Source organism: Triturus cristatus, chromosome 10 (genome assembly GCF_964204655.1).
Source record: "Triturus cristatus chromosome 10, aTriCri1.1, whole genome shotgun sequence".
In the NCBI taxonomy this organism is placed as follows: Eukaryota; Metazoa; Chordata; class Amphibia; order Caudata; family Salamandridae; genus Triturus; species Triturus cristatus.
Window position 1 is genome coordinate 320,526,370 of NC_140593.1, and position 17,637 is coordinate 320,544,006.

At 43.5% G+C, this 17,637-nt stretch overlaps 1 protein-coding gene across 1 annotated transcript in view; it reads right to left on the bottom strand.

Annotated features, from left to right (window-relative positions):
- The window catches only part of RSU1 (Ras suppressor protein 1), a 463,261-nt gene that overhangs the window by 265,879 nt on the left and 179,745 nt on the right, over nt 1–17,637 (bottom strand). The window contains exons 5-7 of the mRNA XM_085631500.1: nt 16,093–16,211; nt 12,899–12,981; nt 12,513–12,627 (exon numbers count right to left, since the gene is read on the bottom strand). Of these exons, the coding sequence (XP_085487626.1) occupies nt 12,513–12,627; nt 12,899–12,981; nt 16,093–16,211 (317 nt within the window). The remainder of the gene's footprint in view (nt 1–12,512; nt 12,628–12,898; nt 12,982–16,092; nt 16,212–17,637) is intronic.

Sequence of the window (17,637 nt, forward strand, 5' to 3'; positions counted from 1 at the left end):
TCCCCAATCAGTTAAAAATTCTTTTATATCCAAAATCCTTAAAGCCACATTCTGGGATGGCCATGTTGTCATAGTTATTTCATAGGCAGAATTACCTTTTTTATCCAAGATAAAGTGAACAGCTACAAGCAATTTTGAGTTAAGTTCTTTCAGACTTACAAAGCAATTTAATAACTTTAGTATATTTTGCCAATTTAGTATGTCGTGGAGACCTTCAGATTTATATGCAGGTATAAAGTCAATTATACAATTTTCTTCACTAAATGAGCACTCTTTATATAATGGTTTGTTCCCATGAATTAACTTCCCTTTATTTATTTTTTTATTTATTTTTTTATTTATGTAGTTTGTAGAGCGCACAGCTACTCCCGAGGGGGTGTCCCGGCGCTAGAACCTGAACCTCCAGGTGAGGAGAAAAGGGCAGGGAGGGAAACAGCAGGATAAGAATCAGAGTCCAGAAAAGAGCCAGGTTTTGAGTCTGGCCCGGAAGATGGATTCAGAAGGACAGAATCTAAGATCGATTGGCAGAGCGTTCCACAATTTTGCCGCGATAACACTGAACCCTCTGCCACCCATTCTAGTGAGTCTAAAACGGGGAGAGATCAGAAGGCGGAGGTCATTGGATCTCAGGGATCTGATGGAACGGGATATTGAGACACGTTTTTTCAAGTAGTTGGGTCCGAGGCCGTTGATGGCTCGGTAGGCGAGGGTAAGGATCTTGAACTGGATACGGCAAGCCACCGGTAGCCAGTGAAGTTCCTTACGATAAGCGGAGACTGATTGACGGTAGGGGATATTACCAATCAATCTGGCCGCCGCATTCTGGACAATCTGAAGCCGGTCTATCAGATATTGGGGGGCACCAGCATAAAGGCTGTTGGCATAGTCCAGGTGAGACGTGATGAGGGCATGGGTAACTGTACGGCGGGTGGGTTTCCCCCCAATTTGTCTGTTGAATACCCACAGAACTGTGATTTTGTACACTTTCCGATTCCGAACAATTTTTCACTTCCTCAATTTTCCCTGTATTCATTATATTTGCTGCACGTCTTAAATCCCTGTCTTCTAAGTTTTCAGTTATCCATAATATGCCAACCATAATTAGTTTCAATAGTCCTTCGTTGTTACTGAGGAAAGGTGCAATTCTATCCTCATTTTGAATATTTGCGTTGATCATAGATACATACATGCTGTTCTACTTCACTATACCTTAGGTTTGGTACTGTTGTTACAAGGCAAGTATTTGTTGATACCTTGGTTTTAGGTGAGTTAAGTGATGTTAATACGGCCCTTTTTACCACACTTGGTACAAATTTCTGCTCTGATGTTTTGTCTTCTGATACTGAAGCTTTATCTTGATTCACTAAAAGACATGATTCCTCAAGGCTTGGCCTATTTACGTCAGATTTATGAGGTCCCATCAATATTATTATTGCTATATTCTTTTGCCTTTTTTGTTGACTTGTTGAATATTGGGAAGTTCTCACTTTCCTTTGGCACTAGAGCATCAGGCAGTGTTTGTTTGATGTCATTTTTTCTCTTGAGTTTTCTTAATTTTTTAAGTCGCCTCTTGGTGTCCATCACCTTGTATTCCACTACAGATGTTGGTCTTGTTTATTTTTGCCTCTGCCAATACATTCACAGCGTATTTTCTATGTTCGAAGCTGTCTTGAATTACATTGCTTATATCATTGTCCGTTTCCGTAATCTTCTCTCCAATATCCAGAAGTGCATTTTTATTAATACAGTTCAATCCACAGTTCACCATTTGTGTTGGTAATAATTGTAGTAGGTCGACAATATCATCTATGCACTCCAAATGTTTTAAGGCTTTAGTTAGTTCGCTCATGTCCTGTTTTATTGATGACAATGTTGCAGAATTTGCCTTTATTAATGCCATTTCTGCTGCAATTTGTCTGAGATAGTCGACCTGTTCTGTCAATAGGATTGATTGAGTGGTTTTAAATATCCAACATTTGTGGCAGTGTACTACTTATTGCCCCCCATTGCGGACAGTACCAGGAATTTGAGGCGTGTCTTCATCTCCTGTTAATTTGCCTTCATTATTTCCCATCTCCATCTCCTGTCTTTTTGTTCCCTGATCTTGGTTACGACATCGTCTTGAACCTGCCACATTTTGTGTGGTATTATACTGTGCCCTCGATGTAATTGAATTAAAGCTCGATTTTGAGTTTAAAGAATTAACTAAATAATCCAGCTCCAACATTTGACCGGACGACATTGGAGCATTGTCGACATTTGAAGAATTAAATGACTCGTATGAGACTTCGACTTGCTCCGATTCTGAATCATCGATAATATCCTCATCCCCTAATATATTCAGATCTTCACGTCCATATATCGAATCCATTTCCGAGTTTGAGTCATTACTTCCTATATTGCTTACGACGTCTATTTTATTGTGTATTTTATCATGGATCATTGATTTCTCATTCTCCTTTTCCACCACTCTGAGCAAGGAAGACAGGAGGGAGCTTCCTGGTGTAATCGAAAGATCTCCTCTATTTTTATTGCCTCCTTGAGTGCTCTGCAAGACTGGTGTGGATTGTATAGGTAATGAGATTTCCTCGGCTTGGATCATCGGTGGAGGCGCAACTTGTACCTTTGATTTATTCATGCCAATCTCATTTCTCGCTTTGACATTTTCTCTAGGGCCTAAACTGGCCGAATTCTCTTTTCTCTCAAAACATTCCTTAATTGACTGCTGTTTCAAGGCTGGCGGATCCATTGAACCCATTAAGTCGTATGATAGCTTTCTTGATGTATCTCTTGATCGGGCTTTTAGTGGTGTATCAGGGGCAAAACTCCTTTCCACACTTCTCTTTTTTGCTCTAACACCACAGTGTCTACCTTGAAGAATAGTGGTTTTCAAGGTAGTTGGACTTGTACCACCCCCAATACAAGCCTCCTTAGGATGCCTAGCTTTCCTTTGAGTTCTGCTGCTTGTACTTTGCTTCATTTGGAACAAGGTTCTTGTTCTTTTTTTTCAATGTGATTCACTGCAGGCTAGGCTGACCCTGTCTCCTCCACTGAATCTTCTACCACCGCCTCACCTCCTCTGACTCCGGGCAGTACAGAACAAGAACAGCACAAAACAGAATGGAAAAAACAGAAAAAATATGCTACCAACCTAAAGAAGACCTGGTTCTTTAGGTGCTTAACTCTACAAGGTGGCCACTCTGGCTTGGTGCTCACGGCTCGGTGCACAGCAAGGAAAGGGCTTCTCTGATCTGATCTCAATGCGGCAATGGTGCTCTAGCCCGCGGTGCAAGCTCCTCTGCAACAGCGCCTCTGCAACAGCTTCTCGGCCACACACATGCCGATCTCAAAGCGGAGTCGACACTGACACCAATGTCGCTGATGGTCCGGTAACTGGTAAAGCAGCGGGTTGACTGCTCAGACAATATTCCTCAGCAGCCACCCACACACACACACACCTGTCTGAGAGCGCCAGTCTTGGAGCACAGCAGCCCCACCTCGCCTCGCAGCCTCGGACTTCGAACTTCAGCCTCAACCAAAAGATTCCTCTCAGTCAGGGTGATTTCCGCTGGTTGAGACTTCATCTGTGTGCGCTCGTGTCGAAGTTGGAGAGCTTTACTTCCAACTATTTCTTGTGTGAGTGATTACTTTGAAATCTTTAGTGGAGCAGAAAAGTTATTTGTTTACTGTGCTTTTTTAGAGTTGAGAAATGTTAGAGGTATGAGAAAAAGAGTGCTGCACTGGGATAGGTCCAATGGTGTGAAGTGTCGTGCTGGGATTGGTTGGTGCGTCATCAGGTCTCGCATTGTGATAGGTCCAATGAGAAAGGATTGTGCTGATATTGGGTGTTAATATTAATTTGAATGGAATTGTGATTCATACAAAACATTGACAATATTGAACTGAATTTCCATTGTTAAGTTGCTTAAATCATGAAATGTTTCAGAGCCCTTAGAGACTTAATGAGGGGTGATTTGTGAATTCCTATCCATGAGAGTGAGGAAGCCCCGCCGGAAGGTATGCCAGGCCTTTACATGGCAACAAAGATGGACCTTCACATGTGTCAGTGGTTTCAACAATGGCATAAGATCACCAAAAAGGAAGGAGCATTAAGATTTCCACAATATGGCACAGCTGACCTGAGGGTTATTGAGAATTTGAGGGGAATATTATATGACATGAAACTGCCTCCTGGACTTGTACACTATAAAGCCTTAAATGCTTGGGAATGTGCAGCACACGCAAAAGAGAAAGAAAAATATCAGAATAGAGCAAAGAGAGCACTGTTTAATTACGCTGATGCTAAATGGGATGAACAGCATAGGTGGACTAAATTTATACTCGAGAGATCCCGAATGTATCCTGCATTAACAACAGAGAAAACAGGGAAATGAAGGTGGCTATGCTGCAGAAAAATCTAGTACTCCTAGCGAATCTGGGAATGGACTCTTAGATGCTATGCTGTCATCATGTCCACCACCTTATGTTCCTCTGTCTCCAGATCGAGATGGTGCTACACCATCTAGTAGTACTGTTGCCACAGTCCGTGTTGATCTGAATGTGGTTCAGATTGGGGTTCACTTCCAATCATTTCAGTTGCAGCCACACCTATTGAGATAGCTATTACTGTAATTGCCCCAGTTGTTTCTGCTTCCATTGTGACTGTTCCTGAACCAATGTCACAAGTCATATCAGCTCAGACTTTAGCTATTCTAGTTGTATCTACACAGTAACAATTGCCACGAATCTTGCTGTTCCAGGAACTGTAGGTGGAGTAACCACAACAGGGTTTTTCCCAACTTTGCAAAATTCACAGATTATTGCCTGGAGCCCACCACAAGATGTTCAATCTCTGAAAGAAGGGAGGAAACTTATTTTCAAGACTTGAATTACTCAAGGAGGAATAGGACCATTTGATAATGAGATTTTGCCCCCATGGTTTGAGGAGACACCAGAGAGTAGAGGGACAGGAGAGACTGAGTTACCATCCACAAGTCAAGAACGAACTAGACCCCAAGACGTACAAAAATTAAAGGTGAGTATTGGAAGAAATTATTAAGGGATGTTTTGATGTCTCTCATCTGACTCAATATCAGGAAAATTAGCTGATATATCTGAGTAAAGAGATTATTAGGCATGCAGCTAAGACACATGAGAATTAACAGAATTGACAAGAAAACATGAGGTTGGCCATCTCCAAGAGTGTTCATTTGAAGAAAGGCTTCATGGAAAAACTAGGTAATGAAGAGATTGTCACTATGTGATCTTCAGGAATTAAATTACATATTGCTGAAGTAGTTAAATGCATTTTGTAAATGGAGTGATTTGAACAGGTTAGAACACAAGTGGGAGAAGGAAAAGGGGAGGCAAAAGAAGGAAACAGACAATGAAGAGATAAGTGGTAAACCGCCTCCAGCACCACCAGATGAAAATAAGGGTCTGACATTCCCCATGTGGGAGATACCAGGTGGAGGGTATGTTCAGGTGCCATGGAGTCGGGATGATCATAGGTCATTTACAAACAATTTCTCAAAAATCAGAGAGAATCCTTCACAATGGAACACTCAGGCTAAAAGGTTTAAGATTTCGAACGTTTTGTGGACATTGTGGTACCGTGTGATTTATTAGCTGAGTGTAAGATAGCTATTCATTGGCCACGTACAGAACCCCTGAGGGATCCCCAGACTTGTGCACCATCTCCTATGGTGACGACAAAGTATGACAAGGTGATCACTTTCCTGAAGGAAGCTTAGGAACCAGTGCTTGCCTGCTATAAAAGATTGTAAAGAGAGATTTGGAAAGCTTTGTGTCAGTTTGTTTTTGTATTGCACCCAGAGATCAGTATGCACATACAAAAGAATATTATTTGCTGGCACACTAAACCATTAGATGCAATCCTGAGATATACAAAGTACTAGCAATGCATGAAGCAGAAAACACCTATGGAGAGGTAAATGTTAGCTCAAACGAAAATGGGACAGAAAGTGTTTCAAAATGAAACATATGTGGGAAATGATGGTGGGATGCAAGGTGTTGGTTACCAGAGTGGAGGTCAGGTAATGCAAGGTAGAATTGGTGTTCCACAAGATAGAGGTCGAGATTTTCCGGTGATCCAAATTCAGGTGTAGTTATTGCGGTGCTGAAGAAAACGACTCCCTGTCATTATTGAAACATTGGAAGAGGGATGTCAACAGAACCCCAGTAGGGTAGTTGGTGATCGACAACTGCAGAATGTTAATCAAACTCAAATGCAGAATTCAATGGTTCGGCAAAAGCAAATTCCAAATCAGTCACAAGCCCCAATGATGCAAGTCCAGCAAGCTTCAATGCCCATCACAGACGTGCAACACTAGACATAAAGCGAATGAAGTTCCAAGAGCAAACCAGAATTCTTATCAAAATCAAAACCCCATTTAAAAAATGTCTCTATGCTTGACAAAGGGAGAATGAGAGCTTTGACTCCGACAATTCATAATGATGGTGGCTGAGTGGGGAGGAAGATTGTGTACTTGGCTCAGTCTTAGATGTAGCCCAGAGTGGGCGATTTGTGGAAGTGGAAGTGAATGGCCACCAATTGTCATTTTTAATCAACACTGGTTCTACCCATTCCAATATTATAACAGCTGAAGTTCCAAACCTACCCCTCTCAGGAAAGAAGATACAAGTTGTGGGTGTTGCAAATAAACAAATAACTAGCCCTGTCTCAAAGAAAGTCCCTGTAAAAATAGGCTAATTTCAAGAGGATCACCAGTTTGTTATATGTAATTCAAGTTCTGTAAACCTGTAATGGGTGGCTTTCTTGTGCAAATTAGATTGCACAATATACTGTACACTGATTGGTGTCTAGTTCCAAACACATGAAGAGGATGTTGAATTTAGGATGGCCAGACTGTTCCATGTGAGAATAGTAGAGTACTTATCTTCAGATTTATGAGATACTGTGAAAACCAACATGTGGGATTTCTCAGGTAAAGACATTGAACTTATTAAAGGTGTAGAACCGGTCTGAATAATGGTTAAACCATACAATCTCACACTTGAGACAGTGGCTGGAATCACTCAAGTGATTCAATCAATGCTATGACAAGGAATTATGAGAGAAATTTGTTGTAAGTCCATGCAACTTGCCGATCATGGGCTTACAAAAGCTTGTGGTAAGTATAGAATAGGGCAGGTCTTCCGACAAATTAAAAGTATAGTCACTCCATGTTGTCCCTGGTACAAGAATCCAGCAACAATATTGCTTCAGATCCCCAGTGATGCTGAAGGGTTCACTGTGGTTGATCTTTGCCAAGCTTTCTTCCCAATTCCGTTACATGCGGGTAATTAATATTAGTTTTCATTTCAGTTCAAAAAAAGAATTTGGCATGGTGCTGAGTTCCACAAGGGTACACAAAGAGCCCATCGATCTTTATTCAGATCTTGAAAAAGAATATTGAGTCATTACAAATGCACTGGAATTCCATTCTTGACAACCTGCTTGTGGCGCCAAGTACACAAGAAGCCTGTAAACAGAATCTAATTGCTCTGCTACATCATTTAGCTGAGAACAAATAGAAGGTGTCCCTGAGCAAGATGCAGGTCAAAAAGAAGTCCTATACCCAAGACATCTCATTGAGAAGCGAAGGAAGGTGAAGCGAAGGAAGGTGCCACAAGAGAAAATTGCTTCTATTTTGAAAATGAATCTACCTAAAACACAGAGAAATGTCAAAATGTTTTGAGAATGGTGGGCTATTGTAGACCGTGGATACCCAACGTTTCCCTTCTGGCCATACGCTTACTGAAGCGGACACACAAAGATGTGCATGATCCGCTTTCATGAGACAATGATTATTTAAAAGCTTTCCTCGGGCTGAGAGAAAGTCTTTCATGCCCCGGCACTAGGAATGCCCGATTAATGTAAAATGTTCATTTTGTTTTGCAGTGAGAGGGGGGTTGAGCTCTCTCAGTGCTCACTCGATTGTATGGAGACTCTTGAAGACCTGTGGCATATTTCTCAACTATCCTTGACCTATATAGCTGCAGGACTGCCTTAAAGTGTTGCAGCTGTTGGTGTCAGTATTGAGAGAGCCAAGAGTATAGTACATCCTCTTACGGTGATGGTTCCGCATTCAGTCGAGATTTTCCTAGTACTAAGATTTTACGAGTACTAAGAGATAATATGTACTAAGTATTGCTTGTAATAAGTACCAGTACTAAGTACTAGTAGTAGTATTAGTACTACTAGTATTAAGTACTAGTACTAAGAGATAATTTGTGACAAACAGCAGACTTACAAAGTACGAACAATTGATTCTTGCTGCTGAAAATGTGATGTCATGCTACACTGTTACCATTGCCAGAAAATGAATTTGATGAGTAAGAGGCTAAGCATGACTGTCTTGACATCACAGATTTGTGCTCCAAGCCAAGAACTGACATTAAGGATGAAGCTCTTGATGGAGCCAATTATTTACTATTTGTTGATGGCTCATGTTTAAGAGACAAAGAGGGGAATTTGAGAGCAGCTTACACTGTCTTATGCTGTCTGTACATATCAAAAAATAGTGGAAGCCTCCTAGGTTTAAGGGGTCACCTCGGCTCAAGTAGCAGAATTGGTAGCCCTTATTAGAGCTTGTTATCTTTCAGACCAATTGAGGGTGATGATATTTACCAACAGTCAATATTGCTTTGGTGTGGTCCATAACTTTGGGCAGTTATGGCCACGGGGGGGGGGGGGCGGGGGAAATTCATGACTTAGTTCAGCTCTCCTATCCATAATCGAGAAAATCGCCACAAGACATTGCAGTTGTTAAATGCGTAGTCCACAGGAGTGGAAATGATTATATGACCACTGGAAACAAATATTTCGAATAAGTTGCTAGGTATTGTGAAACTGTGGCATGCGCATTTAACGGAGAGTATGCAATGAATCTGATGAAGACACTGCTTTTTCTATGCTGTTGCCTGTAGCTGATACTTGGAAGGAATTCAAAAGAATGCAAGAGGAAGTGTCAGCAGTGGAACAACAAGGACGGGTCATAGCAGGATGTGTTAAGAACACAAATGACATTTAGGTTTCAGCCAATGAAAGACCTGTGCTGCCTCATTGTCTGTTATTTTCAATGAATAGACATTTTCATGAACCTGAACACATAGGAAGAGATCCCACCTGGGGCACCCACCCCTTTATTTAATGTTGGGGGACAAGGGGGAACCCCAAGGCACCCATCCAGTGTTAGCTTTCAGGCCCTGTTGGCGGTAGCCCGCATTTGTTTACTGTGGGTGCCCCAGTGCCCACTTAGGGCACCCACAACATGTCATTAGTTGGGGGCCAGAGGCTGTGCTCAAGGCTCCCGCAGCCCAAGATGACTCCTCAGCCCCACCCACCGTGGGATCAGGGTTCTGATTTACTGTGGGTGCCCCAGTGCCCACCAGGGGCACCCAAAACACCCCCTGTGAGGTTTGGGGAAGGGTCCTGCAAAGCCCATCCACTACATTTTAAACAAGCATTGGCATAGCCAATAGGTCTCGCCTTTGGGACCTTATAAGTGTTTAGCCATGCAACAGTTGCATACCTAAATACTTATAAGGTCCCAAAAGCGAGACCTATTGGCTATGCCAATGCTTGTTTAAAATGTAGTGATCGCGATCAAACATCAAAGCGGCCGTGTGGCCGTGAAAGTAATGGCGAAAAAGTGTGGTGCGCGCGCCCGCGCACATACACTGTAGCTCTAGGCTGGCCTGGTAGCACTTTTTGGAGCCCTCTCAAAAAGTCTCGCCAGACCAGCGCATGCGCTGGGTCAGGCGAGACCTAAAAAAATGGCCTCAAGAAGGCTCAGGGAGGGGGCCACAGGTCCCCCTCCCCTTAATGTAATTTTCAGCCTGGAGGGATGGGGTCCTCCCCTACATATTAATAATTTGCCCAAGAGGATGGGGTCCCCATATCCTCCAGAAGGCTCAGGGGTGGGTGGCCACATGCTCCCTCACCTAAAACCATATTTTGCGATGAGTGTCTGGTCACCATTCTGGGGAAGGTGGGGAGGGTTAAAAAAAATACAGGAACTAACATTAAAAAAGAAAAAAGAAAAACATGGTACAACATATTCACTATTCCATTTAAAATAAGCAATTGGTTGTTGGCCCTAGGAAGGGTCCCTCGGGGATTCCTCCACGAGGCCTAAAGGGCAGGGTATTCCTTCCCTGTCCCCCCTAATATGTGTTTAAAAAGCTTTTTTTCAGAATTGTGGACTGAGTCCCCGAGTCCTGAATTGCTGCCACTACATCTTTGTTGATTGATGAGGTGTTAACCAAACAGATCTTATGTAGAGAACTGTTGCCTCAGTGGATCCTTCGCAACATGAAATATCTATACATTTTTATCCTTAATTTCTTAAAAACTACTTAACAGATTTACACCAATCACAATCAGGCTTTCTGGACCAAGTGTACTTTTCCTATGGAAAACCTCTTTTTCTCTGCCCCTGCTTGATGGATCACCCCAAAACTTTCCAGGAAGCAGTTGAGGTGGATGAGTCATTTTTTGTTTTTAAGTTTAGTTAAGATTCGACACATGGCGCCATAGTTATAAGAAAACCAAAAATGCTTTTCCTACGGAAACGGTCCTAACTATATACGTCCAGTTGTGACAGAGAGCGAGGGAGAGTGTGAGCGAGGGAGAGTGTGAGAGGGGAAAGAGAGCAGTGGGGGGGGGGAAGAGAGAGAGAGAGAGAGAGAGAGAGAGAGAGAGAGAGAGAGAGAGAGAGAGAGAGAGAACGAGAACGAGATAGAACGAGAACGAGAGAGAGAGAGAGAACGAGAACGAGAACGAGAGCGAGAGAGAGTGAACGAGAACGAGAGAGAGAGAGAACGAGAGGGAGAGAGAGAGAGAGAGCGAGAACGAGAGAGAGAGAGAGAGAACGAGAGAGAGAGAGAGAGAACGAGAGAGAGAGAAAGAGAGAGAGAGAGAGAGAGAGAGAATTTTTATTTTTGGGGAAAACATGGCGGTGGTGAAAACTAAAAATGGCCATCTTCTGCTTCTGGAAAAAGATATTTATTCATTTAATTTGCTACACTTTAAGGCCCTGCTTCTTCCTGTACGACCACTGCAAAGCACTTAAATTAGGGTAATTTAAGAGGTGACCATGTGGCAAAATTACCACTTTTCAGAGTTGGTCATACACCGAGCTACTGGAATTGTGCGATTCTGCGGCTGTGGGATTTGTGGTTTAATTATGGATTTGATGCACTTACCACATGATCCATTATCTTCTGCATAATTTGCATATTTTAACGAAAATTCGTTTGTAGCTCAACTAGATCAAAACTTACTAAAAACGTTGCCACACATGTTGTAGATCATTGACAGGTCGCCTTTCAGATGTTGATTGCTTTGGACTGAAACTAATAAGATGAAACCTCTGCACACATAGGGCCCAATTACGACTTTGGCGGTGCGCGCTGAGTCCACCCCGCTGCCGCTAGCGAAAGCTGTGGTCAGAACGCCTGCCAGATAAAGAGTTTCCTCCTGTCTGGCGGGCTTGGTTTTTGAAGTTCCCACGACGATGCCCTGAAAATGGGCACCGCAATGGGAAAGCCAAAAAAAGTTCCTGCACAGCATGGACTGATAAGTCCATGCCGTACAGGAACTGGGGTGCATGCATACAAGGGGGCACATGCCGTGCCCCGCGCATGCACCCCAGGGAGCAGAGGCACAAAGGGGCCCTAGAGGGCCCCCTGTGTTTCCTCTCTGCCAGGGTTTTCCTGGAGGAGGAACTGCCATGAAAACCATGGAGGAGAGGAAACTCCTAATATGCTTTGCGGGACCGTGGCAGTTCCGCCAAGAATATTGATGCCTCATGACCGCCGCAACACCGCCATGGAACGCCATTTCCCTGGTGGCTGTGGCAGGGTGATGCAATCCGACTACCCTATTCGTAAGAGGGTGGTCGGGAGATCGCAGCACCCCCAGCCTCGTAGTTAAGCCCATAGTGTTTAACAAGTGGAAAAATTACACTGTTGTTAAGTATTACAGCCTCGAACGTTTTGCATTAGGCCGCATAATTTGTCTTTTCTTGTGGCATAGTTTGCATTTTCTTGCTGCTTAATTTGGTCGTCTCCTGCCACAAAATGTCACTGTCCCTTGTCATACAGCTTGTCCCAGGTTATTCCAAGTAACGAAAACATCTCCTAAAACACTGCACTGGCTCCAACTCAACCTTGAATTAATTGCGTGTTTGTCTAAAATTATATTCTCGAAATGTTATTGTATAAACAGGGCATGGTATAGATTTTCAAAATGACGTTCAAATGAGACGTTTGGTTAGCGAAGATGACTGAACATCTGAAATCCATTTTTACTCATTACAAACGTCCCCTCTAACTTGGCGCGCGCGAGAGCCACGCATTGAATTCTAAAGGCGGTCGCGCGTGCATGGCAATGTGCTCCAAGTCACGCGCCCGCCCTACGTGTGCTGCTCATACGTGAACAATATGCGTTGGTTCGTGTGACAGCAGGTCTGCCGTGGTCTTACCTAGCTCCGGGGGGAGCACGGTCAGCCGGTTTCCCTGTATATGAAGTTCCTTCAACTGCGTGAGTTCGCCCGTCTCTTTGGGCAACGATACAAGGTCGTTATCCCGGAGGCTGATCTAATTGGAAACACAAAGTTGTCAGAAACCATTTTCGCATAAAATACAACAGCCTACCAACTCTCACTTATGCATTCTATGCCCCCACCGCCTCCCGCTTGATGCCTTCTATTTATTTACGAGGCCTCTGCTGATGAGAGCGCGGCGGCGGCTGGGCCAGCGTTTTATTCCTGCAAAATAAACCGTACTACTTCTTAAATTGCCTCGATTCTACTTCTACAAGAGCTACGAGCGCGCATTGATTTTTCAGGAATTTAGATAAATTACTTACTATCTGCAACTTCGTGAGCTTCCCAATATCAGGCGGCAGGGTTTCGAAATCGTTGTCACTTAGATAGAGCGCGCGCAGGGTGGCTGCAAATTAAACAGCAATATATAAGCAGGGTGGCACATAAACCGGCCATTTGAGGCCTGATCAATAGCAGAGAGTCAGCTCTGATTAATAACCCCGACATGGTGAAAAGCCTTTGACACATCCAGGGCTCACAATAATAACAAGCAGGTCAAACTCAGATTTACCGGCACACTGTAGCGCGGATGTGTTGTGGGAAATATCTATAGACCAGAGGACTGGCGCAATTAACTACTTCCACCGTGACCCAGTGCAGAAGTTTTTGTCAGTTGATTTAAATGCCAACTGTCAACGGTGTTTTCTTCCCTTTGTTTCCAACCGCTGTTCATTAATAAGGTTACCGGGTGTCGAAGGTAGAATGCTCCAGTCCCGATCTTTCCTTTTAGAATTTGAAACCCTAGTAATTTGATGCTTTAATAAGGTATACCCCTATAATTTTGGACCCTTTATTTTCCACTACCAATATTTCGGAACCATAAAAAAATAAACATAATACATTATGTGTTTAAAAGCAAAACCGGAGGCAAATACACACACACAAATTAAATGGTAAAAACAAGGTAGTGTTAATACCTGGAAATCATTAATTACATTTAATACAAAATAATACATAGAAATAAAATAAGACCGCGATTTAAAATAATACGAAATAAATGCATGCAAAATAATTGTAGAGGCATCGAAGAGGTCAAAATGAACTGTAACATTCAATCCTTTAATATATAATTCGTGGGACTCTTTGGAATCAAGAATGCAAAAAAAAAAATGCATTAAGTTGTTAAATAAAAATCTAGCACCAGAGTATTGTGTCCTTGGCGACATTAGTCCAACTGAAAACCTCCTTTATTAACCCGTTTAGCACAAGTTAACTTTTTGGTGGTCTTTGATTCTGTACAGCGCACCGCTGCCTTTTGGACTAGGTTTGCGCTCGAGAAATACAACATACTTACAACCCCAAAAACAAAAGTCTAGAAACCAGTGATTGTATGGAAAACGTTAGTGATATTTAAGACTATCCTATCTTTTTGCACACAACACATCAAGCATTACAGCGAAAATACAGCTTAGGTTAAAATAGGCTATCTACATTTTGAAGAATAGTGTCCCAGAGAAAGCCAATTAAAGTCTCTTCCTTGAGACAAAGCGGCCTTATCTTTTCATGTTTTTATCCAGCTTACCTGAAGGGGCACCTGGGGCTCATGCCTACTTCTTAACATCTACAAAGTTCACCCAACAAGTTGCTCAGCTCGATATCATTTGCACACACTCACGTCATTAATGGTATCGTTTCACAACAAGCCTGTGGATAGAAATGGTTGGGTCAGGGACTGAAGCCCATCTGTTCGGATCTCGGTGTGGAGCCCAGGGGCAGCCCTTCATTAAGGTCTCCTGGGCTCTGTCCACCTCCCTTTTCCAAAGCATGCTGAGTGTCTGTCAGGCTGAGCAAAGATCATCCTGACAGACACTCAGGCAGCCAGGCGCTTTGCTTCTGCTATTGCACAAGCACCTGGGAGCCTGAGCCAAGCTTTGCTGCGTTGGAAGATTTCACAGCCCTGATGGCGCGACCCCACCAGCACAGCCAAGCCCTGTGAAGACTACCCCTCATGATTAGGGGGAGCATCACTGACCGAGTCAGACCTGGGTGCTTAAGGTTTAAGCCTGGAAGTGCCCAGGGCTGACTGACTATCAATGACGCCCCATCACAGAGCTAGGTGATTGGGGCGGAGGAGAGGAGGATCAGCAAGTCTCACTGACCCACACCCCACTCTGTTAGGGGTTACAGAAGGTCCTCTTCTCAATGATTGACCCATGACAAGGTCACCCAATAAGAGGAGAAGGCGGGATCTTCAGTCTGTCTCTTCCTTACCTGAAGCTCCAGGAACCACTGGGGCCTTTCTGCTTCTCCCTTTTGCCACCAGATGTTACTGCCTCGGCCAAGCACTTGCTTGCTGAATGTTGGATATATGTGTGTACGAATGGACGTGCACCTGCGTGTGCAGTCTGTGAATGGACGTGAGTGTTTATGTGCTAGTGAATGGTGGGTGTATGTGTGCGTGCTTGTGAATGGGTGTACATGAGTGAATGTGCATGTGAACGAGTCTGAGTATGTGTGTGGCCGCCCCACTACTGATGCACGTTAGGAGGCATGACTGATGTAGATTATCCTAGGCCACCACATACGGCTGGTTAATGGGGTGTAGAGAAGCGGATGGAAGGCAGTAGTTGCCCACCAAGGTACATGAACAAATACGTTAAGCACATGCTGGGCACTCCTTTCATACTCCAGATTTCCTGCAGGTTACCTGTGCATGTGCAGAAATTTAGATACAGCACCCCAGGTGAATGACTGAGTAGGCTTAAACAACTTTCTTAATAGCCGTTTTCACCACTGCGTCATTTTCCTTTAAGCGGAGTCCATTTTACTAACTTGTCTTCTTTGTTTCCCACAATATAACAGGTATTAACATGTGGATCACCTGGTTATTCCAACAAGGAGCCATCTGTCAGCTGATGTATAGAGGTAAAGCCCTTGCATGGAGAGGTCAATGCCATCTGTGGTAGGACTGTGAGATTGAGCAGCCTGTGGGTATGGCACCGTTGCCTTGCAGTGGATGTGGGACGCACTCCCTCACTTGCTTCTGCTGCTGGGCCTTAACCTGATGCATGTTCTGCGGCGTGGGTTATAGGGTGGGTACTCTCATGCTTTTATTCACTTTTTTATTAGAACACATTAAGTTTTTAACAAAGCTTGCATATAATAAATCATGCATGGGCTTTTATATACATATAACCAAGCTGAACCTCAACTGTGTCAATTGTATTAGGTTTCCCCCTTTTCCAGTGCCTCTGTAACCAGCTGGCCTCTTTGTCCCTTACGATATTGTTATTGGCTGATACATCAGTCCATCTCAAGCAATACCAATAGGAAAGGATTCAGGCAGAAGTGGGAGATGTAAAGGAGGAACATTCCACTACTCCAATCAAAAGAGGCATAATAAAAAAAAAAGTCAGTTTTGCACAGGTCATGAGCTAGAACATTATACAGCAACAGAAGTCCATGGTCCAAAAGAGAAGCCACGTCCGACGAAAAAAAAAACGTAAATATTACTTACTGAGGTAGAAGAAGTTTCCAGGCAGGGCATTTTCATTCAAGTTGTTATAAGTCAGGTCGAGCACTTCAAGAGCTGGTAAAGAGCCGAATCCTCTGGGCAGCGTGCTCAACCTGTTCATGCTGCGAAACAAGGAGACACGTGTTTACAAGAACGCGCTGACTGAGGGAGACCAATGGCATCTCCACACTCTATTCATTCTGCAGCATTCTAGAATCCCGTGAAATGGACGCTATATTTCAAACAATGGGATTTTTTAATGTGAACTTAAAAGGGCATAGAAAGATAAATCACTAATGTGTTACTTTGCTAGAAAGTCGGCAAGAACAAAGCACGCAGACCTGCAACACAAATAAATCACAACTCACACAGCTGCATTTCACCTTCTGCGTTCGAATGCATGTTGCATATTTACCTTTACATAGATTAGGCCCAAGCTTCTATTTAGGGAAAATGAAAACCTGGATCTTACTTTGGGCTAAGCAAAGTCGCCTGTATAACCCGTTTCTCAGTGAACATTTGTTCCTCCTCTTTTCACCACTGCAGCTTCGTCACAGATACAGGTCACACATGCTATCTCACTTTGAGTACTTTGCTTGTCTCGCCCAGGCATGTAACACGTGTCATAGTGAAATAATAACAGAATGATGGGGTTCTTGGGTAACGTAATTTTTAAAGACAGCTAAGGAACATTTATATTATCCTTATATCCCTCTTGTCCCTCTTTGAGGGGATTCCCGCCAAAAGGGCAGGCAAAAGAATAGTACAGGCAGACTTTGCCCACCCTATAGACCGCTATGAGCATAGTCTATGCATAATTCTTCCTGATTTTGTTTGGCTTGGCAGTGCAGTGGTCTGCATGACGTATTGTTATCAATCCTTTAAAAATAGATAGTGGGTTTTGGTTCCACCCGGAGTATAACCCTGTCACCGCATGCTATTTGGCACATCATTCCACCATCCAAGAAGAGCTTTCATGAAATACATAAGTGGCTATTTTACATTAGAAAAGTATACTCAATCATCACATTGTTCTTCACATTGAACTATTTTTACCTCCTTTATGCATTCAACACAGAGAGCAATCATTTTTGCTACTTTTTTTACCAGTATGACCTACAGGGAAAGCCAACAAGGCAGGATTTAACTTGATAACCAGCATTTGTGCACATAGCCCTGCCAAGTACCATGCATCAGGCGTTAGACTAACGCATTTCAGTGTGGTAGTCCACATCACCACACTGAAATGCAATGTCAGGCATTTATAGCGCCTCCTCAGCTGTCAAGCCAGAGTGCTGCTAATTAGCACCACTGACTGAAAGCTGGCAGCGTGCAGTCTGCGCTGCTTGCGGCAGGCTTGGGGGCTGGATCAGCTCACTCGACAAATGAGAATACCCTGTGGACAACAGGGCAGCTTCTGATTTACTTCCTGAAACCCCTCCAAATTACCGGTGTTGTCCTGTTATTGGTCGGTTCTTGTTGAGGGAAGTGAGCTGCAAGTTCGATTTCGTTGCCGCCATGCACGGTCTGATGGGGAGCATCATGGCG